The sequence below is a fragment of the Eptesicus fuscus genome, chromosome 6 (assembly GCF_027574615.1).
Source record: "Eptesicus fuscus isolate TK198812 chromosome 6, DD_ASM_mEF_20220401, whole genome shotgun sequence".
In the NCBI taxonomy this organism is placed as follows: domain Eukaryota; kingdom Metazoa; phylum Chordata; class Mammalia; order Chiroptera; family Vespertilionidae; genus Eptesicus; species Eptesicus fuscus.
Window position 1 is genome coordinate 104,107,188 of NC_072478.1, and position 27,627 is coordinate 104,134,814.

The following is a 27,627-nucleotide window of genomic DNA, read 5'->3' on the forward strand; positions in this document are numbered from 1 at the left end:
TCCGGGTGGGGGCGGGGTCCGGGCGGCCGGCCTCACTGGGCGAGGCGCTGACGGAAGGGGCGTCTCTCGAGGTAACTTTTCGACCTTCCTGGGCGGGGCATCTAAGGGGCGGGGCGTGGCCCCGTCGCAATTCTGACAGCGGATTGGTCTCTCAGCAGGTGGGCGGGGCGTCCGCGGCAGCCCGCCCCGCCCTCTGCGAACCGGAAGTGTCTCTCGCTCTTTCCAGCTGGTTGTCATTTCACTCGGCTCGGTCCTCGGGAGAAGGACTCAGCCGCGGCTGCGGGACCCGAGCACCGGGAGGCGGCGGCGGCGGCGGCGGCGCCTGCGGCGACAGCAGAGGAGGAAGAAGGAGAGAAGAAGAAGAGCGAGGCGGCGGCCGCCACGACGACAGTGGGCACTGCGGACCGGGGTAACGCGACGCTGGCGGCGGCGGCGACGACGACGACGACGGCCCAGCAACCGTGAGGAGAAACAAAAGCCTTCTAAATTATAGTTTAAAAAAAAAAAAAAAAAACCTTGGGGGAAAAAGAGAGAGCGCGCCCGGGGGGGAAGGCCCGTCTCCTTTAACGACACTGGTGGGGTTTTCCTTGCTTTCCTCCCTGCGGAGAATCGAACTGAGAGAACTGAACAAACCGCCCCTGGGTCCCATGAGGGAACCACACCGCGGAGCCGCCGCGAGGGGAACAGGCCGAGCCCGCAGGACCTTCCAGGTCGCCCCCGAGGTCCCCGCGCCCCCGGGCCGCCGGCTCGCCCTCGTCCAGTCTCGCTAATCCCTCCCGATCGCGACCCCCTCGGAGGGAGAAACGGGTGTTTCCAGCCCATTTCATGGGGGAGAGGAAGCCGGGGGGAGCCCAAGAACAGCGACCGCAGCGAGATCTGCACCCAGAGCCTCAGGGACAGCCCCCGAGGCCAAAGCTGCACCCCGCGAAGGAGCAGGCACAGGACCCGGAACAGCAGAAACCTCCCTGCGGTCATCTCCCCATTAGTCGATGCTGATTTCCTCTCCCGCAACCAGGAATTCACCGCCCGCCCCAGATACCCTAATATAATCTATCTATCTATATATAAATATATAATATATAATGTTCTTAAATTATTCCTGATTTTTTTTAACCAAGCTGCCAAGAAAAGAACGTATTCTCCTCCTCCCCTTTTAGCCCTATTCTAATTTTTATGTGAGTGAATCTAAACTGCTGAGGAAGACCATATGTGATTGTTAAATTATATATATACATATATATATATATATTTTTACTCCGCGCAATGCTTATTCTTCTACATCCATAGATGCTTGAGAAGCTGTGTTTTTGTCATTCATGTACATTTTCCTTTGGAAAAACAAAGCGCCTATTTTACTAACCAAAGACTTGATTTTTACCCTCTTCGTTTTTATTCCCTCCTAGAAAAAAAGCCCATTTGGATGAGATTTGGGTTGTGTGTTTTTTTTTAGTGTGGTTTTTTCTTTTTTTTTTTTTTTTCAGAGACCAGAATTCCAAATCAGAACTATTTAGGGTGATAAGCTGCAATCTTTGAGCTAGCTATTAGTAAGACATTTCAAACAAACAAATATTTTGGGTAGAGGATACAAAGGCGTGAAACATCAGGTTGTCGTGTTTTTATTTTTTATTTTTGTTTTTTTATTGTAAGATTCTGCTCCTAAAAATAATAAATGGGGGATTACGGGTTTGGAGTGCTAGTGCAAAGCAATACTGGGAATAAATCTGCTTTTCCAGTCCGATTCCACCCGCATCTGCAGCCTCCACACCACCACCAAAATGCCACCCCCAGCCCTGCTGCTTTTATAAATAATAACACAGCTGCCAATGGCAGCAGTGCCGGCTCAGCCTGGCTCTTCCCTGCTCCGGCTACCCACAACATTCAGGATGAGATCTTGGGGTCAGAAAAAGCTAAAAGTCAGCAACAGGAACAGCAAGACCCTTTGGAAAAACAGCAGCTCTCCCCCAGCCCCGGTCAGGAAGCTGGAATACTGCCTGAGACGGAGAAGGCAAAATCGGAAGAAAATCAAGGGGACACTTCTTCAGAAAATGGCAATGGGAAGGAGAAGATCAGAATCGAATCACCAGTGTTGACAGGGTTTGATTATCAAGAAGCTGCGGGGCTCGGTACGTCCACCCAGCCCCTGACGTCCAGCGCCTCGTCTCTGACTGGCTTCAGTAACTGGTCAGCGGCCATCGCGCCTTCCTCCTCTACAATCATCAACGAAGATGCCAGTTTCTTTCACCAGGGAGGGGTCCCCGCTGCTTCGGCTAATAACGGTGCTCTGTTGTTTCAAAATTTCCCCCATCATGTCAGCCCTGGCTTCGGAGGCAGCTTCTCCCCTCAGATCGGGCCTCTCTCCCAGCACCACCCTCATCATCCTCACTTCCAGCATCATCACAGCCAGCATCAGCAGCAAAGGAGGTCTCCTGCCAGTCCCCACCCCCCACCTTTCACACACAGAAATGCTGCTTTTAACCAGCTGCCTCATTTGGCGAATAATCTTAACAAACCCCCCTCTCCATGGAGCAGCTACCAGAGCCCCTCTCCTACACCCTCTTCTTCCTGGAGCCCAGGAGGTGGTGGATATGGTGGCTGGGGAGGTTCCCAAGGCCGCGATCACCGCAGAGGGCTGAATGGAGGAATAACGCCCCTGAACTCCATCTCGCCTTTGAAGAAAAATTTCGCAAGCAATCATATTCAGCTCCAGAAGTACGCTCGCCCCAGCTCTGCCTTTGCTCCTAAGTCCTGGATGGAAGATAGCTTGAACAGGGCTGACAACATTTTTCCTTTTCCGGTAAGATTGTGTTCCACTAACAGATAAAGATGAATAAGGAAATGGCCTGGTGTAATATCCAACTGAGAGAGTTTGAATTGTCCATGTTCCTAGCAGAGCTCTTCTTAGAATATGAGTTACCAGGCATTATTTGGGTAGGAGAGGAGTGTAACTTGGAACAAAATATTCAGCTGTTTCTTGGGTAAATTTCTCATTGTAATCTTATTGTATGACTTGGCATAATTAATACCAGGTAGCTGGCTAGTGATGTCGTAATTATTAACTAATACCTTTCTAGCCTGACAAGAGAATCAGGGTTAGTTTTTCCCTACTTATTTACATGAAGTACATAATGTAAAGATATCTTTTGCTGTGGAAACTGCTGAGCATTTTCTACCTATATGCAGTAACTATAAAACCAAAAAATTCCTTTTTCTCCACTGTAAGGTGGCAAGTCACTGAAAACCAACCCTTAAACTGTAGTTTTCTCACGCTTGCATTTTACACCTGGAACCTCTCTGAACCATGCGGTGTGAACAGTCTGAACTCATTAATTTCCTTTGAAACCTCCGCAGTTTCTGGCCTGCCTTGTGTCAGCAAGGATTGCTAGAGAAGTGATCTAAGTGTTTTCTTCATGCTCATGTATTTGTGAGTACTATGAAACTGTAGATCTCAGAGTGACTCTTTTATGATGCCTTTCACCCATTTGTTTATTTTCCAATGTTAACACTAGGGGTGTAGTTAATTAAACCATGCCTAAAAATAGATCTAGGCCAGGATCACTTGTCTTTCTGCCACCAGTGTATCCTTATTCTGCAAGACTCACATTGTTTGATGTTTCTGAATTAATGAGCAGCCGGTCTAGCTGATAGATATGAGATAAGGGGAATTTCATAGTTAATTGAACATCAGATGCCCCACTAAATTTGTATATTTTGGGGGTATGATCATTTATGTGTTCAGGAAATTTATATGAGATAATAAACTAACATTTAATCAGTCCTCACAACAACCCCACAAGGTAAGTTCAATTATTATCCCATTTTACAGATGAAAAAATTGAGTATCAGAAAGATATAACTTTCCTAAGAGCACACAGCTCATAAGAGTACAAACTCTAGGTTAAAAAACCAAGGATTAAAAATATACCTGTATACACACATGCTTATACATACACATGTGTTGTAGGTAGAGAATTATATTAGATCTCTTTCTACAAGGGCTAAAAGAGATTACATGAAGAATTATCTGTTTTAATTAGTAGTTTACTTAGTGGTGGGGGATGTTTGCTAAGAAAACACTGTGTCATTCCAAGGAATGAAGTATAACCTCTCTAAGGAATCAGGTGTAATGGTTAGAAAGTATCTTACAATATTTGGTTAAATTTAGTTTTAGATTCTTTAAAAACAATTTTTTGCCTAAGGATCAAAAAGCTCTATTGGCTTCTGTTTTTAGAAAGAGATTTTACTCAGACCAAAGGGAGCAATTATTGTGTTTCAGTGGTCAGGTAAAAGGCCGTTAAGACATTGACAATCTCATGAAGTCTAGTTTTAAAAAGTTGCTTTTGACATTCCTTTGAACATAAATTTAAGGGAAATTTAATGCAAAGTTAACTGTTATGAGTTACTCATATATTATAGCTAATTTTAAAAAATCTAGGTGGCATTTTATATATTTTAACTGGATTAAGATTGGCTCAGAATTGAATATTGAATACACTATTCTTTTTTATTTTGCTACTATACACTAACAGAATGACCTCAAGGTTTATTTTCCATTCTCAGTTTACTAACTTTGATAAAGGTTTGCTTTGGGAAAATAAAAATTTCAGAAAACGAATAAACAACATGTGTGCACATGAATAATATTTTTATGGAGCTAATGGAATGTGTTTAACAAGTGAAATCTTCCATCAGATGGTTTCTATTAAGTTGGTTTCTGAAATAATAAAATAGGCTAGGATTGTTACTAAAATATATTGCTAGAAACTAACTCATTCCTTGGAATTGTTGTCTCTTATGCTGAGGATGGGAAAAAGGAGTCAATATACCTGGCTCAAATATGGTAGGATTAGAAAGTAAATTGCTGATTTCTCCTCACCATCCCCACAATTTTTTAGAGAGATTGAGGAGAGAGTGTGTAAGAGAGCAGGAGAGCAAGCACGCACGCGCACACGCATGAGTATGCAGGCTCCAGCATTGGGGTGATTTGAAAGTCACAATAAAAATAAGTGATTTGAAAAAAATCTTTGTAACAAATTCCTAATTGGGTTTTGAAAATATCATAAGAAGTTAGTAAACTGACTGCTGTGGTGCTTACTGGAATGAATGTAGTTCTGTGTGTTTGTTTTAACAAGAATTCATTTGAATTAGTTATTTGGCACAGAAAGTTTTGAATTGATATAAATTGGATAAATTTGATATGAAAAAACTTGAAGGGACATTTATTTGACTGGGAGCCAGGAGACCTATATTGTGGTCTTGGCCCTATCAGTCGGTATCATAGCATTGGGGGGACTCAGTTTCTTAATAAAATGTGGGGGGTGACCTAGGTGATTTCTAAGTTCCTTTTGATCCTTCAGCAAAGTAAGTAACTGGAATTTACCTCCACAATCCACTCTTTAAAAACAAAACACAACCCACCACTACTCTCTTATTTAAATTTATTTCTTTGAGCACTATTAATTTTAGGAAAGAAATTTTATAGATATTAGTAATTCAGTTTCAATTGCTATTCCTTAGGTGTAAGAGAGATCTTTAAACTTCCCACAGACATTACAGGATAGAGCTACTTTATAACATTGGTATCCAATCAAAGACTAGCATGGTATTGTTTTTAAAAGGAAATAATTTACCTGAAATGTAACTAATACTAGACAATGTTTATCAGAATAGTTTTTTTATTTGTTTAATGCAGGTTTGAGTACCATATAGTGAATTAAAAATAATGGTAACATTTTTAATGAGGTGTTTTTTGTTTGTTTTGTTTTTTGGTTTTTTTTTTTGGCCAATCTTAATTTTCTCTTTTATCCATGTTTATGAAGCAGGAGCACAGGTTCCAAATATGTGAATAATCTTCCAGATAACTGATATGCCAAAACATTGTATTTTGGGATATTTTGTATTAAAATTTGTTTCTAAGTTTTGTTTAACTTAAAGTTTTCATTGTGTGAATTCAGATAACATTCCTCAAGTCCAGTTTTCAGATACAACTAAATTTAACATATATTTAATAACTAGAGGCCCAGTGCATGATTGAATCATGCACGTGTAGGGTCCCCTACACGCTTTCGCTTTTCACGGTGGAGCTGGGTGCCTGTCCGCTGGTGCACCAGGCCTTTCAGAAGCCTCCAGCTTGGCGGAGACTTCTGAAAGGCCTGGTGCCGGAGCAGACAGGCACCCAGCTCCCCCACTTTTGATGGTCCGTGGCCGCTGAGGGGGGCTACCCTGCTGTTGAGAGGCGCAGGGGCGGACACCTGGCTACCCTGCCGTTGAGAGGCGCAGCTGGGTGTCCGCAGCAGGCCCCCTCAGCGGCCGCGGATCTGGCCGTTGAGAGGTGCAGGGGGCGGGAGTCCTGCCCCCTGCGCCTCTCAACAGCAGGGTAGCCCCCCTCAGTGGCGGCGGATCCGTGCCTCTCAATGGCCGGATAGGCCACCCCGAGTCCCGCCCCCCAGCCTCCCGCCGCCCAATCATGGGCGTAGCGGAGTGATGGTAATTTACATGTTACTCTATTATTAGATAGGATAGCTAACATGTCTATGATATTCTAAGTGTTTTACATGTATAAACTCATCTAATTCATTCAACTATCACACAAGGTAGAAATTATTATTATTATTACTATTCACACATAAAATTTGGCTCTTACCTGCTATACTACAGTGCCTCTTCACATAGACCTGATGCAGGTGGGAGGGAAGGGGTGGAGTAAGGAAGTGCCTCCCAGAAGCAAGTAAGATGAGAGGAACTTTTTTACAGAGAATAATTGATACATGCTGCTCTAAAACTGATTATAGATAACATTTTGAAAGTAAGAAATAATAGAATATATTTATCAACTTTTAAATGTTAAATTTAGTATTCAAATCAACCTTTTTTTCTTTTTTTTTATTACATACTAGAGGCCCGATGCACGAAATTTGTGCAAGAGTAGGCCTTCCTTCCCCTGGCTGCTGGCACCAGCTTCCCTCTGGCACCAGAGACCCGGGCTTCCCTTGCAGCCCCGGCTTCGTCCGGAAGGTTGCCCAGAAGGACGTCTGATCTAATTAGCATATTATTCTTTTATTATTATAGATCACATACCAGGCACTGAAATAGGTGCTTTTACATACGTTATCTCTCTTCCTATGTGAGATTTCTCAGCCCGTGAGGTCTGGTTTTATTGTCCCAATTTCAAAATGAAGAAACAGGATCCATATTCATGTGACTACAGACGTGATTTGACCTTTACATTAACGGGGGTGGGGGGAAGGGGAAATCCCCGTCCTACAAGCACATCCTGGAATTCTGATGTCCCAACCAAATAGTATGTTGGGGCACCGCCAATAATTGTATTTGACTATAGCATTTCTTTAGGGGGGGCTGCCTAGATCATCTGCCCTATACAAAAGTTAAAGGGGAATTGTATAGTATCTATTCTCATACTCTCTTATCTTCAGCTCAGTTATGTTCCCATGTCCATTAGCTAAGAACCAGGAAGTAGGCAGAAAAGAAAAGGGGACACAATCTGTCACAGAGATTGATTGATAGGACTTAGTGATTATTTGCTCTGACTACAGACACAGTCACCACGGATTTGCTTTCTTAACCAGGCAAATAATTCATGTCACTTTAATAGTTCTCCTTGGGTTGTCAGTTTATTGATCCTTAAAATTATAAATGCCATCTTACATTTTAAAACAGAAAGTGTACTTACTGTGTTGCTTCAGTTCTAAAAGTCATGGTGAATTATTAAATTGTCTAAAGTGCAACCTCATTACATTTTTTGTTTTTAATATAGTTTTAAGACAGGTCTTTGCATAGGAAACTTTGATTTTTGTATTAATTTATACAAGAAGAGGGGAAACTAATATTTTCACTGTAAATTCCAGCAAAATTGAGATACTGGAAAAACTTTGGGAAAAGCCTACCAGATCTAATTTTATATCTTCTTGTAGAAAGCTTTTTAACTAGGTGTAATTGCTTTCCCGATGGAATAGAATTTGGGTTGGGTAGAGTTTTTTATTATATTTTGTTGTTGTCTTTAGAGAAGCCATGGAATATGATCAACACATTGTTCCAGCATCTTTCAGGAAAAAACTGTTTATTGCAAGCCTACTGATTGTGTTTTTTGCTAATTGCAACTAGAAAGATGCTTACTTACTTAGCTCGTGAGTTTATGCTTTTGAGAATAATCCTTATTGGTGTTCATGAGAAAGAAATGGAAAGGCAGTCTTAACATTCACATATGTCTACTTTGAATTTTAAAGTCTAAATTTATTTTTCTTGGGACTGTTCTCTATGTTGCTAGAAGGAAAATAAGCTGGAAGATCCACCACCACATTTTTTCAGCACTCTATTATTGTACCTTATTTTTTTGCCCCATCACAGATAACATAACATGTGTAATGTGTTTCTCTTTAAGGCAGTGAGCCCATGACTTTAGCATTTATCTTAATTTTTCCTGCTAAAACTCATTTCATATTTAATAGTCCAGAGAAAATTTTTCTTGCAGAAATTAAGGTATATTTTTACCATGATAAGTTTATAGCAATATGTAATTTGTTTACTTCAAATTTAGTGTTTTATATTATTGAAACAGAAGGAGTTCCACTTTCAGGTTTTCAGAAAATTCTTAGTAGATAGAAAGATAAAGGTATTGATCCTATTTTTAATCAGTTTCTGGAGGTGAAACTTGAATAATGACTGAGAAAGGCTATTTTGTGAGTCCAGAAATGTAGCAGAGTGAAGCACGGGCTCTGGGTCCAGCCTTAAGTTTGACTCTTAAACTCTAATTATCTGCGTGACCTTGAGCAAATTGCTGAAATTCAGGAAGACGGTCCTTATCAAGGTAATACCTGACAGTTTGAAGGCTTACTGTGAGGTCCCTTGAATTTTTTTTTTTAATTTAAAGCATAGATCTCTAATATTGAATTAAATTATGAAATTAAAATAATTACAAATGTAGCTTGGGCATCTGTGAATGGTTCAAATAGTCCTTGGTATTGCTTATTTTATTACATAGGTTTTACTTCTCAGAGAGCTCCTTTTGGATGAACTAAATGCAACCCAGGACAGATAATACAGAATTATTAAATTATTATTAGCAGAATTATTAAATTTATTGAAAAGAAGTTTTATAGTTGTATATTCCCTAAACTCCCTAAACTTTCATTAGTGTTGGTAGCCTGTATCTTTCAGTATTTTGAAATATTTTACCAAATTTGTTATTTTAAGAAATTTGAAACATTTGTATATATTACAGAAAATGATATTTTAATGAAGAATTTGTGATTTTTTTTTTTTTTGCTAAGAGTATATTTTAGCTTTTATCCTGGAATTGAGTTTTGGTTTTCATATTTTTATTAATTTATTTATAAAGCACCTGCTATGTTGTGGTCTAAACATAGGACTAAATATATAATAAAAATTATTTTGATTTGGTTTATTTAATATATTTTTTATCTGTGCTAATCTTTGAGTGATACTGAGCAAACATTTTTTTTTCCATTATAAACAAACTAGAGGCCCGATGTGCAAGAGTAGGACTTCGCAGCCACGGCTGCCGTGGCTGCCTCGGCCCTCGCAGGCCCTCGCAGCCCCAGCTTCGTCCAGAAGGTCGTCCACTGTTCAGCCATTCGGTCAATTTGCATATTATGCTTTTATTACTATAAATTAGCAGCTAGCCCAAATAATTTCCTTTTATTGCAATCCATAAGCTGTTTAAAGTAAACTAACATTCAACTTTAGGTATAACAAAAACAATGTATAAATGGCATTTCTAAATATTTTATTAATGGTCACATTTACAAATATGTACTTGTACAAGCTTCCTTGTACACGGATGTGCTTATTTAAGTTTGGTGGCAAAATGGTACCACAAAAGGCAGACGTGAACCTATGGGTAGCAGAATGCAGGTCCCATTGCCTGTCAAAGAAACACTCCATCAGCCACTTACAGGTGCTCTCTCATGTGTACAGAGTTTAAAGTCTTAAGCTGAACAAGTGCTTTTCATATTGTAGAGTAATTAGGTTGGGCAATTTCTGTTTGCTGAATATTTACCAGACATATCCCAATCATAATTCCGCAGTATAACATAGTTGAGAGCCATATTTATATTTAAAGATTACATAACATACTTTTAGTAACAGTTCTTCCAGGTGTTTTTTAGGATTGCATCAAATGCTAGTCAGTGAAATAGCTGCTGTCTGTAAGAACCTTAGAAAAACAAAACCCAATATGAGAATGATGCTACTCAGAAAAATCTAATTATAGTATGGAACTCAGATCTTGGTTCCAAATATGGCTCTGACACTTTCTAGCTGTGTGATTGAGGGCGAGCCGCTCAACCGTCCTGATCTTTCATTTTCTCACTTCTTTTGTCTGGTTTTCTTGAGGATAAAATGAAATATATCTCATGTTTAGCTTTCAGAAGATTCTGTTGTTATAAGAAAGCAAATCATCAGAAAGATTAATGCAAAATCTTGCAAATAGCACATTTTCTTAAAATGTGAAAAACATTGTATAACGGGCATGTGGTAAAGGGAGCTTAATTTTAAGGAAAAATTTTATAAACTGAACTATAATTTTTAAAAATAAAGTCACTATAGTTAAATAATAATGGGAAACAGCCTAGATGATGCCTTCATTGTGAAAAATTTAGTGACCAACTATTTTTTTTCCTCTGAGTAAAGTTCCCCCCCATGCCTTTTAAATTTACTATGGAAAAATTTAAGCATATTCAATAATAGACAAAATAGAGCAAACCCCTGTGTACATGTCACCTGGCTTGACCAATGATCAACTCCTGGACAGTCCTCGTCCCTCTATCTTCCTAACCCTTTCCCTCCCTTTCATGTTATTTTGACGAAGGTCCCAGGTATTGTATCATTTCATTTATAAATCATTTAGTCTATGTTTCTAAAAGATAAGGAGCTTTTTGCCCCTTAAAAACAAAAAGCAAAAAATGTTTTTCTTTAGTTATTTTTAAAAGAAAGATAGGAACTAAAGCAAGGCCCATATTTGTGTTGCATCTGCTCAGCCTGTTTCACCACTCAACCTGGTGCTAATCTTTAAGGAAACCACCGTCAGGGTAGAGAAGGATGCTGGTGGTCACATGGCATCACCAAAAAAGAGATCCAGCAGACACACCAAAACACCAGCCGGTGACCAACAATTTGGGATGAGCTTGGCCAGTTTTCCTCTCTCAGCCTTCCCTGAGGTTCAGGCTTCTTTTAATCCACAAATGCTAGATGGTTCCAGAGGTCCCTGGGAGGGCTTGCATGACCAGGCAAGCATGCTCCTTCTCCATATGAAGTGTGAAGCCTGGTGACCTCTCACTCTGTGCCTGAGTGTGGAGAAGTACCTTCTGCTTCGGAGACTCAGGAGAACTAAGGACGGTGGGTGGGAGCTATGAGGACCCAGAGAGGTGACATTGGCCACAGGCTGCTTTGTGACAATTGCTGTCAAGGCTCATAAAAGAGAAGAGATGACATGGGTTACAAGCCCTGTAGGACACAAGCCTCGCTTATGAATACAGAGTGTGCCCGTGGGTGACTGTTCTCTCTGTGACTGTGGACCCTGATCAGGCCAGGCAGACGTGGAGCAGAGGAGCTCTGGCAGCCAGCAGGCAGGGCGATAGAGGAGTGGCCAGAAGGGCGCTCATTACTTCATTTCTTAGGGAGGAACCTTAGTAGTATTACCTACTTCCTTTAATGACCTCTTGCCCTGAATAGCTTATTAGGAAGGATATATCATATACTGATATTTTGGGGTTTATAGATTTTGGATCTCTATGAAAATGGACTACAGGAAATATCACAGAACAGCTGAATTATTCAGATACAAACAATACCGCTTTGACAATGCTTGATTGAGGCTCTCTTACCATTGCACCAGAGAGAAGGGGCAGAGGGAATAGTTACTGAAAGGGTCTACTGACTGCGGGCATTGTGCACAGGTGGTCGCAGGCCTGATCTCAGTTCTCCTCACCACAACTTCATAAGGAAGGTGTGATCCTCACTTTGCTGATGGAATCAAGTTTCGGAGACACTGCAGGGTCAAGATCACTTGTCTAGTAAGAGGTGATTTAACGCAGGTCTTGGAATGGATTTTAATTACTTCCCTCTGCCAGGCAAGGTGAGAACAAATAGTCAGTAGAAAGAGGGGGACTATTGATCCAGGAACTGAGTAATCAAGTCAAGAATGCCAGTCTATTTTTTTAATACAGTTAAATGGTGACAAGAAATGTTTACCTCTTTAAGGATTTCTAATGCTCAAAAGGAGTGTGGTTTCTTTAGTGAAGGTGGAATAAAAAATGTTCTCAAAGGTTTTCTGGAGAGATCTGGTTTGTCAGTTCACATGGGAGCGAATGGAGCTATTGTTCCAATGAGGGTAATACATCGAGGACATTCAATCCTTTGCTCTGTAAGACTCTTGGCCTTCATTATAAAATGGTCATAATGAGAAAGTACTGACTAAGGAAGGAACCTGCTTAGGAATGTGAGATGCTACTAAATGTGCAGGCCAGACTTCACTGCCTACTGTGTGACTTTGAGGACAATTAGGTAACTTCTCATAGCTTCACTTGCCTAAAATGGGGATGATAATAGTACCCACCTCATATGATGATTGTGAGGAACTGATTTATGTAAATGATACATAATTCATGTAATATGCACAACACTGAGCCAGGAGGAACAAGTTAGCCACTTTTATATTGGTGGAGACGATGGATTTACTGTATGTTACACATATGCTACAATCTGTGATTGTGGGGATGAGTGGGTCTCGCAGTCCACGGGGGAGATAGCCATAAGAGAGCTTGTCAATATCATGCAGGATGTCAGCATGCTAAGGGAGACACGGGGAAAAGGGGACTTGTGCCTGCACAAGAATGTGTGGGTTATCTGGAGGTGGAATCTTGAAAGTTGACCATATAGTCAACTTTTAATTTCTTTATTCGTAATTGATTTTAGAGAGAGGAAGGGAGAGGAGAGAGAGAGAAAGAAACATCCATGTGAGAAAGAAACATCCATTAGTTGCCTCCCACACACGCCCTGACCCTGGATTGAACCCACAATCTAGGTATCTTGACAGGGAATCAAGCCTGCCACCTTTTGGTATACAAGATGATGCTCCAACCAGCTGAGCCACCCAGCCAGGGCCATACAGTCAATGTCTGTGGGCTTAAATATATTTTAAAAAATATATTTTATTGATTTATTACAGTGAGGAAGAGAGAAGGATAGAGAGTTAGAAACATCGATGAGAGAGAAACATCGACCAGCTGCCTCTTGCACAACCCCTACTGGGGGTGTGCCCGCAACCAAGGTACATGCCCTTGACCGGAATCGAACCTGGGACCTTTCAGTCCGCAGGCCGACGCTCTATCCACTGAGCCAAACCGGTTTCGTCTGTGGGCTTAAATATTTAATCCAAGAAGAATATTTACATTTTGGAAAATCTCGGATTAAAACTCTTATAGTTACCGTTAATTAACTATAGGCTTTACTGGCATCTCTAACTTCCTGTTTATTTAGGTACCTTTTTGACACACTGGTATAGACTTTACTTTCAAAACAAAATATTTTCCTTTCCCTTCTTCACCAGGGAAAATTTAAGCCAGAAAGAGAAACTTCCACAGGCCAGTACAGATACATAGCAGTCTGAGAAGTGTCCACAGTGATGTCTGTCTTTATAGGAATAGAATGAGTCAAGGGAGTAGCTGAATTTTGTCTTGCTTCTTTTTTCTTTAATATATGTGTGTTTTTTAATTGATTTTGGAGAGGGAGAGAGAAATAGAAACATCAGTGATAAAAAATCATTGATCAGCTGCCTCCTGCACTGGGGATCGAGCCCAGAACTCGGGCAGGTGTCCTTGACCAGAATCGAACCTGGGACCCTTCAGTCCGCAAGTCGACGCTCTAGCCACTGAGCCAAACCGGCTAGGGCTGTCTTGCTTCTTAATGATCTGGCTACATGCAGTTAATTGTATTTTATGTTTTAGACCCAGTCTAGTATGCCGAAACATATTAACTCAAGTATAAAAGAGAGAAGAGTCAGTAATAGAATGGGCATGCCGTGGTGGTTGATTTGTTGAAATTGATTGTCATTTTTTTTCAAGTTATGACCATAGAGAGTGGAACAAAGGGCATTGTTTTAGGTTTTGAGAGCGAAGCACTTCTCTTCATATGGAAATGGTTTAGGTGGAGTATTTAAGCTCAATTGTGTCATGACTGGTCACCAGGATATAAGCTACAAATCACACCTCCAACTACCTAATGAAGTTAACCTGTTCAATGGAATTGCTTACCTCAGTGGTCCTCAAAGTGTGGTAGTCCTTAGCTTCACTTGAAGACTTGTTAGAAATGTGAATTCTTGAACCCTACCCAGAGCTACTGAAAGATAAACTTGGGGGTAGACCCAGTCTCCATGTTTTGACAAGACCTCCAGATGATTATGATGTTCTCTCAAGTATGAGAAGCACTGGCTTAGATTATCCATCTGAACATTAACAACAACAACAAAACCCCAAACCACGAATGATGATTTTGGTTTGTGGCCCTAATTGAATCTAGTTCTTTCTGATAGTAATAGACCACGTGGTTTGTGTGCTTCTTGTGGCTACTTCTGGAATGTTGTGAAAAGCCTTGTCTTGTCATCAGTTACATGCTGATGTAGTCTTCCTATTTTGCCATGGCAGGTCTATTCAGATGTGCATCATAAAGGGGTGGGTCCTGCCTGCTCTTTGAAATACTATTTTTTTTTCAGAAGGTTATTTTTTATCAACTTTGATTTTCAAAGTGACTTGTATGATTTTTCCTTTAGGAATTATTCTGTGAAGTAGAGATAGCAGAAATTGAAACCAATCAGTTACTGACATGCAGTTCCATATGTTAAATATAACAATTAAGGTTACAAAGTAAAATGAGGTCTAAGCATTGTAACCAAGTTTGCTTTGCTGAGCCTTGAAAATAATTGATGCTCTTTTATTTTCATTCATGATTATTAAGCTACATTTTCTATCATCATAAGGCTTAGTTCCTCCTTCAGATTCTGCCTCTACTTTTACCTGATATTGATAAAACTATTAATCACTCTAAGCTTCAGTTTCTTCATCTGTGAAATGGGACAATAACTGAATATGCCTAATTGTATAGGATTTTTGTGAGTAATAAATAAGACTAGACATGTAAAGCATTAGAGCTAGATAAATGCTAGCTGCTGATATTATTATTATTATTACTAGCGTTCCCGTTGCAGGAAAAATCCTGCAATAGGGTTTCCTGCTGCACTCTACCCCACTCTGCCTGCTCTCCTCCCTTCTCCCCCGGCCCTGCCTCCGCTCCTCCCTTCTCCCCCGCCCCGCCTTCTCCGCCAGCCCGCCCGCTCTTCTTCCTTCGGCCCCGGCCCCGCCTCCGCTCCTCCCTTCTCCCCTGCCCCACCTTCTCCACCAGCCTGCCTGCTTTTCTTCCTTCTCCCCCACCCTGCCTTCTCCGCCAACCTGCCTGCTCTCCTCCCTTCTCCCCCGGCCCCGCCTCCGCTCCTCCCTTCTCCTCCCCAAGACTTGCTTGCTTCTCTGCAGCTATGCTCCCTTCTGCAGCTCTTGGCTTCTTTCTACACTGTCTTGATATGCAAATTAGCCGCCATCTTTGTTGGGGTAATTTGCATACTCATCCTGATTGGTTGGTGGGCGTGGTTTGGCTTGTGGGCGTGGCTTGGGCATAGCGAAGGTGCGGTCAATTTGCATATTTGTCTATTATTAGGTAGGATTACTATTACTACCACTTCTACTCCCGTGGTTAGCAGTGGATAACCTAGAGATACCTTTGTGATGGGTCACTAATTTATGCACCACATCTGTCTGTCATCTCAACAGGGGAGGGGAAGATAAGGCTTCTCCTTCTCTTCCTAGGTTTTTAGTATCGCTGATATCATTCTAGATTACTCTTATATATTTTGTTATTTCTTTCAGTTAATGAGTAATATTTGAGTGCCTACTGTTTGTCTGACACTAGCCAGCACATTCCTGCCCCCTGGACCCTTACAGCAGAGTGTCTCATTTATTCAAATGCATGTGTTAATTAGTGTGGTCCTTTGACTGCCATGACCATTACCTCATCCAAGGAAGCACTGCCTACTTTGGAGTGAAACTTGGACTTGACTCCTGATTAAACTGCTGAACTATGCAATGTCCTATCTGTGCAGTAGACTGTGGCTTTTCCTTAGTCTTAGTTTTTATTATTAAAATGTGAATAACAGAACATATGTTATAAGGAGGTTTGAGAATTAATTAAGATAGTATTAATAAAGTGCCTAGAATAAGGTTGGTACTTAGTAGATGCTCAATAAAGGGTAGTTCTGCTTTTTACCTTTTCTCCCTGTAGGCTGCCTAGAGAAACTGGCAATGGTGAAGCAAATATAGTTGCCGGTGTTCTTTTGTTCCATAATAGATTCTTTGACCTTTTTTTGAAATCAAGACATCCCCCTCAATGAATTGTTTTAAGTCGATTTTTTAAAGCTTGTTATTTGGCATTAATCTGTGATGGACCTCCAGCTTCCTATGGGCAGATGTGATAAATTTTGATTAGTAATTCTCACTCTCATTTTTTGGTTCGTGCCATAAAATAATTTAAACTGTGACTCTTGGAAAAACACAAACTAAGGCCATCAGAAAGCTAGAATACAAGTATATTTTGGAGCTAGGAAGGGGATATTCGAGATCTCATCAAACTCTTTCCTTCCTCAGATTAGGGGAGAGATCTAGAGATGAAAGTGCCCAAGTTCACGTGACTCGCCAGTGGTGGCCTTGGAGCTTCCTAGTGTCTGAGCTCATGCCCTCAGTTTCTGCTGATGTTCATTGGTCATCAGCTCACCCTCAGTCAAGAAGAGCTGTCACTTAACAAGGCTTCCATTTTATAGTCGTTTACCTTCTGGGGCCCAACTCACAATCATAAAAGGCAAAACCAAAGAATGAACTGTGGAAATCAAAGCACCCTTGATTTGGCCTTTCGGTTGTTGGTAGGAAAAGCATCTTGGTGGAGTTATGATTCCTTAAGTTTATGTATTAGTGTCTGCTCCTCCGCTTGCTGCCTAATGGCAGAAACACATTTTAGGTTAGTTTGGGTGTTTTGTTTTTTTTTTAATTAGAGGCTAAAAATGGACCAAAAAGATCAGTTAGAGCAGTGGTTCCCAACCTTTTTTTGGCCGTGCCCCACCTAAGCATCTCTAAAATCCTGATGCCCCGCCCTCCCGTGACATAAATTCTTATTATTCAAAAAGTGAATTCCTATTCACGTGGAGGAAGCCTAAAAGGCCATTCACTTGGTCTCTAACAAGCTTCCAAAGAACATGGCATCCATGAAAGAGAAAGATAAAAAAGCGAAAGGACAGTTGAAGTACTGAGGAAGAAATCACTAAGAAATTGTTAAAAAATAATGATAATAATATGAAATGATACGAAAAAATAGCAAATAAAGTTTCAAAATGTAATAGAGAACTGAAATGCATAAATATGTCACAATGTATATTTATATTACTGTATATGTGGCCCCTAGAACCATAAGAAATGCAAAAAATTCACTGTTAATAACTCATTCTCGACTTGCCCCCCTTTAAAAATCAAATTGCCCGTGCCCCACGTTGGGAACCACTGAGTTAGAGGGTATAAATTAAGAATGACAAACATTACAGCCTCTCTGAGAACAGGAAGATTGACAAAATATGTGGCTTTTGAACTCTTTGAATTACCAAAGCATGATAAGAAGTAAAATGTTAGACACGTGTAGTTTATAATCATTATAATTGGTCATAAGGTTGGGTTGTGAGGGGTGGGGAGGACATACGAGGCTAAGGATGGCAAGGGTATGGCACTTGTGCCTTGATCTTAGTCTGCATCAACTAACTGCTGCAACTGCTTCCTTCTGAATTCATGGAGCCTAAAAATCCTCAATACATTGTGTCTGAAGATCTTTGAGTTAAAAAATAATGTAAGAGACAGTATCACTGAAGAGAAGGTTACGGAATCCTGCTTGTCAAATTCCTTTTTCTTTACTATGCTGGCTGTGGTCTGTGTGTGTGTACTTACGCTTAAGATGCGATGGAAGTGTGTATCATTGCCTCCTTTCAAAGTTTAATTTGAAAATGTTTCCATCTCCAACTTTTCACTTATCAAGCTAAGCATTAATTTCAGTTATCGCTAGTACTTTTCATCCAGAAGAATGTCAGAGCAGTTGGGTTGTTGTGTATTTTAAGATTCCTCTCCCACTCCTGAAATGCATTGTGTTAAGCCAGGATTTAGACCAGCAGTGTTCTCCATGCCTCTTCTTCCCTTTAATTTTAATGGCAGCAAAATCAAGACTACTTGGCCTCTTGGTGGTCTTGCAGACATTTGATGACTATTTTTAAATCTTGGCTTGTAAGAAAATAGAGCTATTCTGTATAGCATGTGTAGATGCCACTCCAGTCAGTAACTGCTGGAACCAGTTTGGAAAGCTTTGCCATGGTATTGCGATCTTAAGGGCAGAGAAAGATTACAAATCTTATTTTTACATTCATTGAATGTTCTGTACTACTTTTTATTGTTTCTTCTTTATTAGCAAAAAGTAATGCGTCTATTGGAATTATTATTAGACATCAAATCACTCTTTGCTGAGCCCAGGGTACTTAACCTTTGTGTTTTTGATGTTTTGTGTTCAAAATAAAATGTAGCAATAATATACATTGCACTGAGAGGGGATAAAATTGCCACTTTTGATCTGTGTCCCATCCTGTGCAGCTTATTGTTCTCTTTTATAATTAAATGCTTTTTTAAAAAGTGGTTTGTGGCTGTTTGTGTTACAGGATCGCCCCAGGACATTCGACATGCACTCCCTGGAGAGTTCACTCATTGACATAATGAGAGCTGAAAATGATTCGATTAAAGGTACTTTTAAAAAATGTAACTATTTGATTTTAATAGTTTAAAATTTATACTATCTATATAATCTGATCAACATGATGGCAAATATTTGGATTCATATTTTGTATCTAGCCAGGTCCATCAATTTTATGTATGTTGGACTTTCTGTTAAATATTTGATAGCCACTGACCGTAGGCCCATTATTAAATTAATTAAGAGAACTGCCAGAGTACTAACTAACTGCTGAGGGTAGGCAGTTAGCTGAAAATACGTGGACCGTACACCTCATTGTTTTATATCTCAGGCAAAAACTGCTCAATGCCTTAAACCTACGTGTCTGACCCCATGACAGTGACAGACACTAAAAAGAGTGCAAACGGTGGTAGAATTTTTAGCTTAGTTTCAAATTTTTAAAAATGGCCAAGAGTTGCAAAGTTAAAATGATGTTTTGTCATTCTTGAAATATTTCCTGTGTATTATGTTAAGGAAAAAGTAGTGCTATTCCTACTTGTCTCAATTCTATTTCTAACTATCTGTATTATCCTGAATAAGACATGTAAGTTTGAGTAAATCTCAATTTCATCTTTATAGCAAGGGATTTCGAATCACCCTAATCACAAGGACTTTATAATGGGGAGCTTTAAGAATAATATACAAATGCCTGGGTCCTGTCCCAGTTGATGTCACATATGTAGCCAGGGTTGAGAATGACCAGAATAGATGTTTTCTAAGGGCACTTCCAGCTCTGATTTTGTGAACACTACCCCACAAAATACATTTTTTCTGCACAAATATATTTTACTTGAAAGTACTTGTCATCCCACTTAAATTGTTTGTTCATTTGTTCGTTCGTCCATCCATCCATTCATTCATTCATTCATTCATTCAGTGTTAATGAGCCTGCTTCGTGCCAGACACAGCTTGCACTGACTGAGGTCAGAGGTGGCAAGGCAGCCTATTGCTTCAAATGGTGACCAGCCTGGCCCAGTTTTTGTCTTTTTTTTTTTAAATTTGGTTTATCATATTACTGATGCAGTAAAACAAAATACTTTTCAACAAATAAATAATGGTAAATTTTTAATGAGGAAAGCTTTTTGAAGTCTGGAGAGATGAAAAATAATATGTATTTTAAAAAGCATCCATCCGATTAGGTCTGTTTGGAATAAGATCATTTGGAAGGTCTTCACTGATGTCCTGTGGCACTCTGATGGGTAACTAACCAGATGCTGCTGTTTCTGAGGAAAGATGATATCTCGTTCAGAATTGGCCACTGCTTAGCACTTTGACTTTGAATAGTCCTTCAGCCTCTCTGACCTTTCTTCTCATGTTCTCATCAGAAAAATGCAGAGAGTCTAAGGTCCTTTCTAGACCAGGAAAAACTACTCTCTTAAAAAGTAGCCGAAGGAGAAACCTGAGTAACGTCTGCGGATCGTACCAATGTCCGTTCCCTGCTTTTGTACTCGCGTTAAGACATAACCGTTAAGCCACAGTGGATAAAGGGGTCATGGGATCTCTCTGGTCCACTTTCTGCAACTTGCTACAAATCTATAATTATTTCAGAATTAAAATTAAGTCCAGAAAAAGTAGCTAAAGGACGTTTGTTTATTCTTACTGTATTTGATTCCTTCAACAACTATTATTTTTTTTTGGGGGGGGTGCGGGGGGAGAGCCTCTTAGATACTAGATACTAGGGATAATAAATTTAGACTTCATTTTCATGATAAGTGCCTATCCGTTTATTACAGAAAGCACAATTTACAAACAGCATCACATATAAGCAGTTTATTTTGGTGCTCAAAGAAGTAAGCCTTTAACTAGTATTTAGGTTAGATAAAGGAGTTTGGGGGACATCTGTAATACTGTCAACAATAAATAAATAAAATAAGAGTTTGCACACATTTTAGTAGTAGTAGTGGCTATCAGATATAGGCAGGACATCTCTTGGGTTATTTCTTCTCTCTTCTTGTTGAATTTTTGTGTGAAGTTCTGTCTTTATTTTATAGTCCCTTTTTAATATCCTCTAACCAATTTTTACCTAAATTAAGTTTCTTTCACTGATTCTGTAGGGATAATCAAAATTTAAGTCTGATGACAGAAAAAATTAAATTTGATTGGCCTAGTCTGGCAGCATAAAGGTTTTGGAAAGCTGACCTGTGAGAGGAAGTGTGGCAGAATGGAGTCAGGTAGATCTAGATCAGGATGGCCATTCTGCCACCACAGTGTGATGCTGTATCTATAAAATCCAGCATGCTGCCTTGTTCATGGCAGACAGAGTATCAATTATTACTAACCATCTATAAATCTGTTATCATGCTTATCAAATGAGAAAGCCAGTTTTGATTTAAGCTGAAGTGCCAAGGGGACTTAAGTGTATTAAATGAACTTTGTGTATTGTTTCCTTCAAAGAGGGATAAAGAATTCACAGATGAGTTCATGGCCCTAAACTGCCAGATTATAGTTATGCTTGACATTTATATCTTTTTTAACCAAGATGGCGAACTTTATGTCACTGTAGTCTATCACTACCAAGTGGAATTTTGCTCGGGGAAATACTTTATTTCTCGTCAAGCTCTCCTTATTAATTTAGATACCTGTTGGGAAAGCTATGCATGCTTTTCATTGTGGTTGTGCTTGTTTTGTGAGATTTTGTTAAAGGTAAAAATAAAAGTTGAATATTTTTAAAAATAACACATTGATCTTTTAAAATAAAATATAAAACCTAACTATCCATTTTGAAAATAGCCTCTCCATGTGCTCTGCTTCCTTAGCAACAGAGAAAACAGAAAATGGGCATTAAGTCTATGAGACTAGTAGAGAATGAAATGCCTCTCAGAAAAAATTCACTTAAAAGAATTAATTTGAGAATTAAAAATGGAACTTCCATTTGACCCAGTGATCCCACTTCTAGGACTATATCCCAAGAAACTAGAAACACCAGGCAGAAAGGATATATGCACCCCTGTGTTCATAGCAGCACAATTCACCATCGCTAAGATTTGGAAGCAGCCTAAGTGCCCATCAGCAGATGAGTGGATAGAAAAACTGTGGTACATCTACACAATGGAATGCTACGCTGCTGTAAAAAGGAAGGAACTCCTACCATTTGCAACAGCATGGATGGACCTAGAGAGCATTATGCTAAGCGAAATAAGTCAGTTGGAGAAAGATAAATATCACATGATCTCACTCATTTGTGGATATAATGAACAACATAAACTGATGAACAAAAACAGATCCAGAGACAGAGAAGCATCAATCAGACAGTCAAACCTCAGAAGGAAGGCAGGGAAGGGTGGGGGTAAGGGGGAGAGATCAACCAAAGGACTTGTATGCATGCATATAAGCCTAACCAATGGACACAGACACCAGGCGGGTGAGGGCATGAGCGGGAGGGTGGGGGGTGCAATGGCAAGAAAAGGACACATATGTAATACCTTAGTCAATAAAGAACATTTTTTTAAAAGATAAAAAAAAGAATTAATTTGAGAATTGTTTTTTAAAAAGACTTCATATGGAGATAAATTTTATATTTGGGTTTATTTTTTATCTTAAAAATAATTCATAAAATATATTACAGTTGACCTCATTTATTTTTATCTTTCAATTGTGGTTCCTCATAGAAGTACGATTTGTATGTATATGTTTAAATAATACAGCTTTTATTTGGTACAAGAACTACAAGTAGGATGAATTGGTATGGCTCTCTTAAATTAAGAACAAACACAAATGTGCCTTTTCTTTTGGGGGGAAAAAAATCTCCTTTAACGTAGTGGGGTTTAAAATTTTTATTTTTGTCATCAACAGATGGCACAATGTTTAATATACCTAGGAACCTTCAAATATCATTTTTGAGTTTCTTTATGAATGCCTTATTGATTGCAACTGGCTTGTTGAAAATCTTGTATCTTTTTTCTTTTTTAACATTTTAACACATGTGCAAAAGGAGTACCTAGCCTTCATTTCATAATTCATACTGGCTTTTACAGTTTATTTAAAAATAGCTTTTCTAAGAATGTCAGGGCTCCTATCGTGTTGGGAGGAAAAGGGTCCTCCCTCTACCTTATCTCCACGTCCTTGCTCTGATCGGCGGGCATGCCTGATGTTATTTTTATCTCGCAATTATGGATTGCCTCCTCCATAACGAAAGCCAGTGGCCATCTGCAGGAGCTCCTCCCCAGAGGCGATTTCATTTTCTTTCCTGCACCCCCGGTCTCATAAGCTGGGAGCCCAAGCTACACACCGCGTCTGCATGTGGATCTCCCAGCTGGCAGCTTGTGCGATGCGCCGATATTATTAGGCTTATCCAGTACTCTCTTTATCTGGACAGAAGAATCTTTTACTGTGGTTGATGTTCAGATGGTTATTTGCGGAATATTGTATCTTGCTGTTATTTGTGTGTTTTTCTCTCGCCTGTGAAATTGGTACTCATTGTTTAGAAATGGAGCGGCGTGAAGTAGATTAAAACCACATGTGAGCACATCTGCTTTCAGCCTTCTGAAAAATAGGCTGGACACAGTGAAATAAACATTCATGAAGCTGTGTTACCTTCAGTGCGTAGTAGGAGAGACCTCTGCAGCCAAGGAGCCTTTTTTATCTTTCCTGGGTGTGAAGGGAATAAAGGAATATAGATATCCACCAGAAAGGAGTGGTTTGTGGACTGGAAGCAGAGGGGACGGCACTTGGAATCAAGGGACAAAAAAAATAGCACTTGAAAATTATCAGATGTTAGACGGAGTAAAACCATCCACACTTTCATAATAATGGTTGTGTATTTAATATCCTATATATGAAAGCAACTTCGTATCCACTCTGCTTCATTTCACTAGGAAGCCAAATGAGACGGGGAAATTATTGGGAGAACAAAGGCAATCTATACATTGTCAAAACACTATAGTTGTTCTTCAGATATTAACTAAATTATGAGTCAGAGTATCATCTTATTTGTCCTCAGCATGTTGTGAAATTGGTGTCTTCTTCTTTTCATAATGTTTCAGAATATATCTTGCTTTCAGTTTTTGGAAGGAGGAGCTCAGCACATCCACCCCAACCCCTTTGAGTGTCAGACTGTTTCAAAACTTAATTTACCTTTTAAGCAATAGTGACCGCATTCAGAAATGCAGGTTGGTTACAGTACCAATCTGTCACACATCCCCCGAGCGCCCAGGACACCTCCGGCCTGTGGGGAGTAAGCAGTGGGAGTACGTTAGCCAGTTAGCCAGCACTGCCTCGCTTGCTCCATGCGTTCATTTAATAAGAATTTAAGAGTTGGATCTATTTCACATATGCTATGTGTTTAATTCCCGGCTGCCGAAGGTATTGTGACCTTGCATTTAAAAATACTTTGATATCTTTTTTTTTCTTTCCTCATTAAATTTGGGGACCCTTCCCCCCTATTTTTCACTGCTGTGGTTTTGAAACAAATGCCTAAATGAGTGGGCAAGTGATGATGCCATCTGTGCCTCTTTGTTGCTAGGCAGAAGAATTTATAATAATCTCTCTAGAAGAAAATCATGGAACTCACTGGAAAGTTTCATACCCAAAGCCTGTTTTATTAATTTTATATAGGATTTTTTTATGTGAGTGACTGTTGGGCTAATGTTTAAATTCTATATCTTTACAGTAGGGGATTTAAGTCAGTGCTTCTTAAAAAGGACACCGTACGTAGGAAACCTTACATTTTACACAATTCTAATATTCCTATGTTCCAAACTTCAGTCCCGTGGCTCTGATGTAGAGAACAGATGTTGCGGACTGATACAGATGTTTTAGCACAGATAGTGCATACTGACTTTATGTAGACTGAGATAGCTCCTGAAATCTTCTATGAGAGTTACTGAAAATAGGACTAACTTTTATATCATTGAGTTATACATTTGAATGTCAGAGTAAATAAAATTTTCTAAAGGGGAAGGAACTCTTACTAAAATAAGTTGTATTGCTTTAATATTAAAATGATGTATTTCAAATGGTGGTGGTAGGTATCACTTTTTACAGTATTTAACCTATTTCTAGTTAAGTCAGTTGGACTGTGGTGATTTGAGTAAAGACTATGCGCTATGCATCCCAGTCCTTGTCACCTTTTCAAAGGATTATATGGGCCTTTTCCTTTAAGGGAGATTTCGTAGAGCATGATACAACTTGCCAGAAAGAAGAAATGGATAATGCAAACTAGCTCATTTTACTCGGATTTATAATCAAATACCTCCTTCCACTTGGGGTCAGATGTCTTTTGGCAAATTGGGCGATCTTTAAATATTACCAGTCTTGGAGATTCGGGGTCAGCCAGGCGGTGGCTAGAGCCAGGCTGGAGCCTTCCTGCCCTCCCTGGTTCTTTACTGCTGTGTTTGGATGCTACCAAGTGATCCAAAGCAGTACAGCAGGGGAGTCGCTGAGATCTCTGGTGAGTAGAAAATTGTCCTACTTCTAGAAGCCTCCTGAGGTACGGGGTAGGGCCCATGGCAAAGAAGACCATTTAAACTCAGCTTCAATGAACTCCGTGTGCAGCTGTTCAGAAAAGATGTGATTTTCTCTCCTCCTGTATTCTCCCTGTCTGACGGCTGAAATGGAACGATCCTGCAGTCTTTCTCTTTTGCTTGGCTCAGTTGTGCCATAGGATGGACCTGGGCTTCTGTGTTGAGGTAACTTCCTTTGTGAGCAAGAAGAGGGCGAGTAGTGGGGGGTGTTTGTCTTTGTGTTACTGGGCCGAGTGTGTTCTGAATTTTGCACCAGTGTCTCCTTCCTGGTTACCATAGATCAGGACTTAGGGTCCTCAGCACTGTGTAGGCAGAGTGTACGAATGTGTGGATTTTGAACAGTGTGACTACACTTTTTCAGATTGGGGCGTGGTGTTGGTGTTGATTTTGTTTTGTATTTTAAGGGGAGGAGGGGAAAGGGAAATGAGAACAAAATCCGAAGTGCTCATAGCATTGGACTGAACTCTTTTTCACTCTGACCTCTGAACTGAAACCAACTCCGTTCACCCTAAACGCCCGTGCGCCTGGTCCCGATCCTCACTGCCCAGTTTATCTCCGTAACCTGTCCTGGTGTGGAGGAAGTAGGGATTCTTGAATATTGACCCTTGTTTTGATTTGTTCTGAAAATTCTATCAGCAGCTGTCACAAAGGAGAAACTTGTCTTATGTCATCCATGATGTAAGGCCATAATTACCCGAGCAGCCCCTTACCTTCACCCTGAAAATTGAACACATCTTCTTTTGAGGCCGTGCTAACTGAGTAGCCCTCTTCAAACATTGTGGAGACTCTGATTTTACCTGGTGAGAGGTGAGAGAAAAGTGGGGGGTGGGGGGGGGGAGAGGACCAGGGAGAAAGTGACAGTAAACACTTTGTGTTATCAGAAGCTTTAGGCTCCTAAGCATTTCTTTAAAAAATTCTCTGAACTCATTAACTTTGTTTTTTTAACCATTGTATTAAGGTGAACATATTTTGTGGCTCTTGTGACTTAATTTTGTTTGACACACATTCTCGACTGATTGGTAAAGGAATGAACTTCATGTGACAGAAAACAAGCAGCAATCAGGTAGCAAATTAAGTGCTTTTCTGTAATGTTTTACATTTCACATTGTCTGTGTATAACTTAATAAGCAAGGTATTCCCATATGGACAGGCAGTAATAATACTACTTTCCACTGAGAAATGAAATCTGAGCAACATTTAAGTGGTAAGGTTTTCAGACTTTGTCAACCAACAGTTGGTTGGTGTTCAATATCAGGGACCTCTTTGCCATATAAACAAATGAAGGCTGTGCAGGACATCTGTAGAGATCCATTTTGTTCATGCTCCACATCCAAACTAATAATGGTATAGAGCGTACCTCTTGATGTGTCACTTTTCTGTGTTCCCTCTCTATGCTATGGAATTCTGGAGAGAGGTGACAGCTAATATCTCCATAATGGAAGTCCTGTGGACTATGGAGTAATACAAGAGGGAGTTGTGTGAAGGCCTTAGCCTCGATCCTGTACGAGATCCTGGAATGTTCTCTGCTGACCGTGCGGGCGGCACTGCCGCCTGTTTCATGGCTGTCATAAAAATATCCAAGACTGTCTTTGCTTTCAGTTTAGCAACAGGAAGGACAGAACAGTTGCACACTTGTGCACAGAATTACTTCTTCCTGATACGCATGGAATTGCCCAAATATTGTACCCAGTTGACTCACGTATCAGCTGTACTGGCCTGGTTTGTGCATTTCTCTGCTCAGTGTTTTCCCCCCTCATGTGGCCACTGTCCTCGCTACCAAAGTTAAAAGGGGGAAAAGAGAGAGAACTCTGAATTTGTTGCTGTTCAGCAGTAAGAATTTGCAAGAGGAACACATTTTTAGCTGGTTTGAAACTAGTTTCTGCTTTCTGAAGCCGGCAGTGAGAGGGCCAGGCTTGCCCTGGGCTTTATTCCTGTCTGCCGGAGACTCTGAGTTCAGCCCGTGCCTGTGCACTCCATTCTAAAACAAGCCTTTGTGTCTTCCGGGTGCCACCTGCTAACAGTCAGCAGCACATCAGTGGAACTCTGAAGGAAAGCAGCTCCGTACCCTCTTTCGAATCCAAGTGGGCTGATGCTAGTCGCCAGACATTGGGAAAGAGAAGGAGGAATCAACCAATTAGAGAACCCTTTTTTAACCCCTGAGAAACCAACAGTCATGATTAAGTGAAGTATAAAGAACCTAAAAAATCTGATTTCTGCCGAAACCGGTTTGGCTCAGTGGATAGAGCATCGGCCTGCGGACTCAAGGGTCCCGGGTTCGATT

The 27,627-nt window shown here is 40.3% G+C and overlaps 1 protein-coding gene across 7 annotated transcripts in view; it reads left to right on the forward strand.

Annotated features, from left to right (window-relative positions):
- The first annotated feature begins 1,446 nt into the window (after positions 1-1,446).
- The window catches only part of CPEB4 (cytoplasmic polyadenylation element binding protein 4), a 55,199-nt gene continuing 29,018 nt past the window's right edge, over positions 1,447-27,627 (forward strand). For 2 of the 7 annotated variants that reach the window (XM_028154570.2, XM_008147596.3), the window contains exons 1-2: positions 1,468-2,794; positions 18,815-18,896. In XM_028154570.2, the coding sequence (XP_028010371.1) occupies positions 1,670-2,794; positions 18,815-18,896 (1,207 nt within the window). In that variant the 5' untranslated portion in view covers positions 1,468-1,669. Of the gene's footprint in view, positions 2,795-9,495; positions 9,548-11,694; positions 12,110-18,814; positions 18,897-25,493; positions 25,512-26,058; positions 26,154-27,627 lie in introns of those variants that run through there. The other 5 variants (XM_054718157.1, XM_054718160.1, XM_054718162.1 and 2 more) reach the window with 5 other exon arrangements.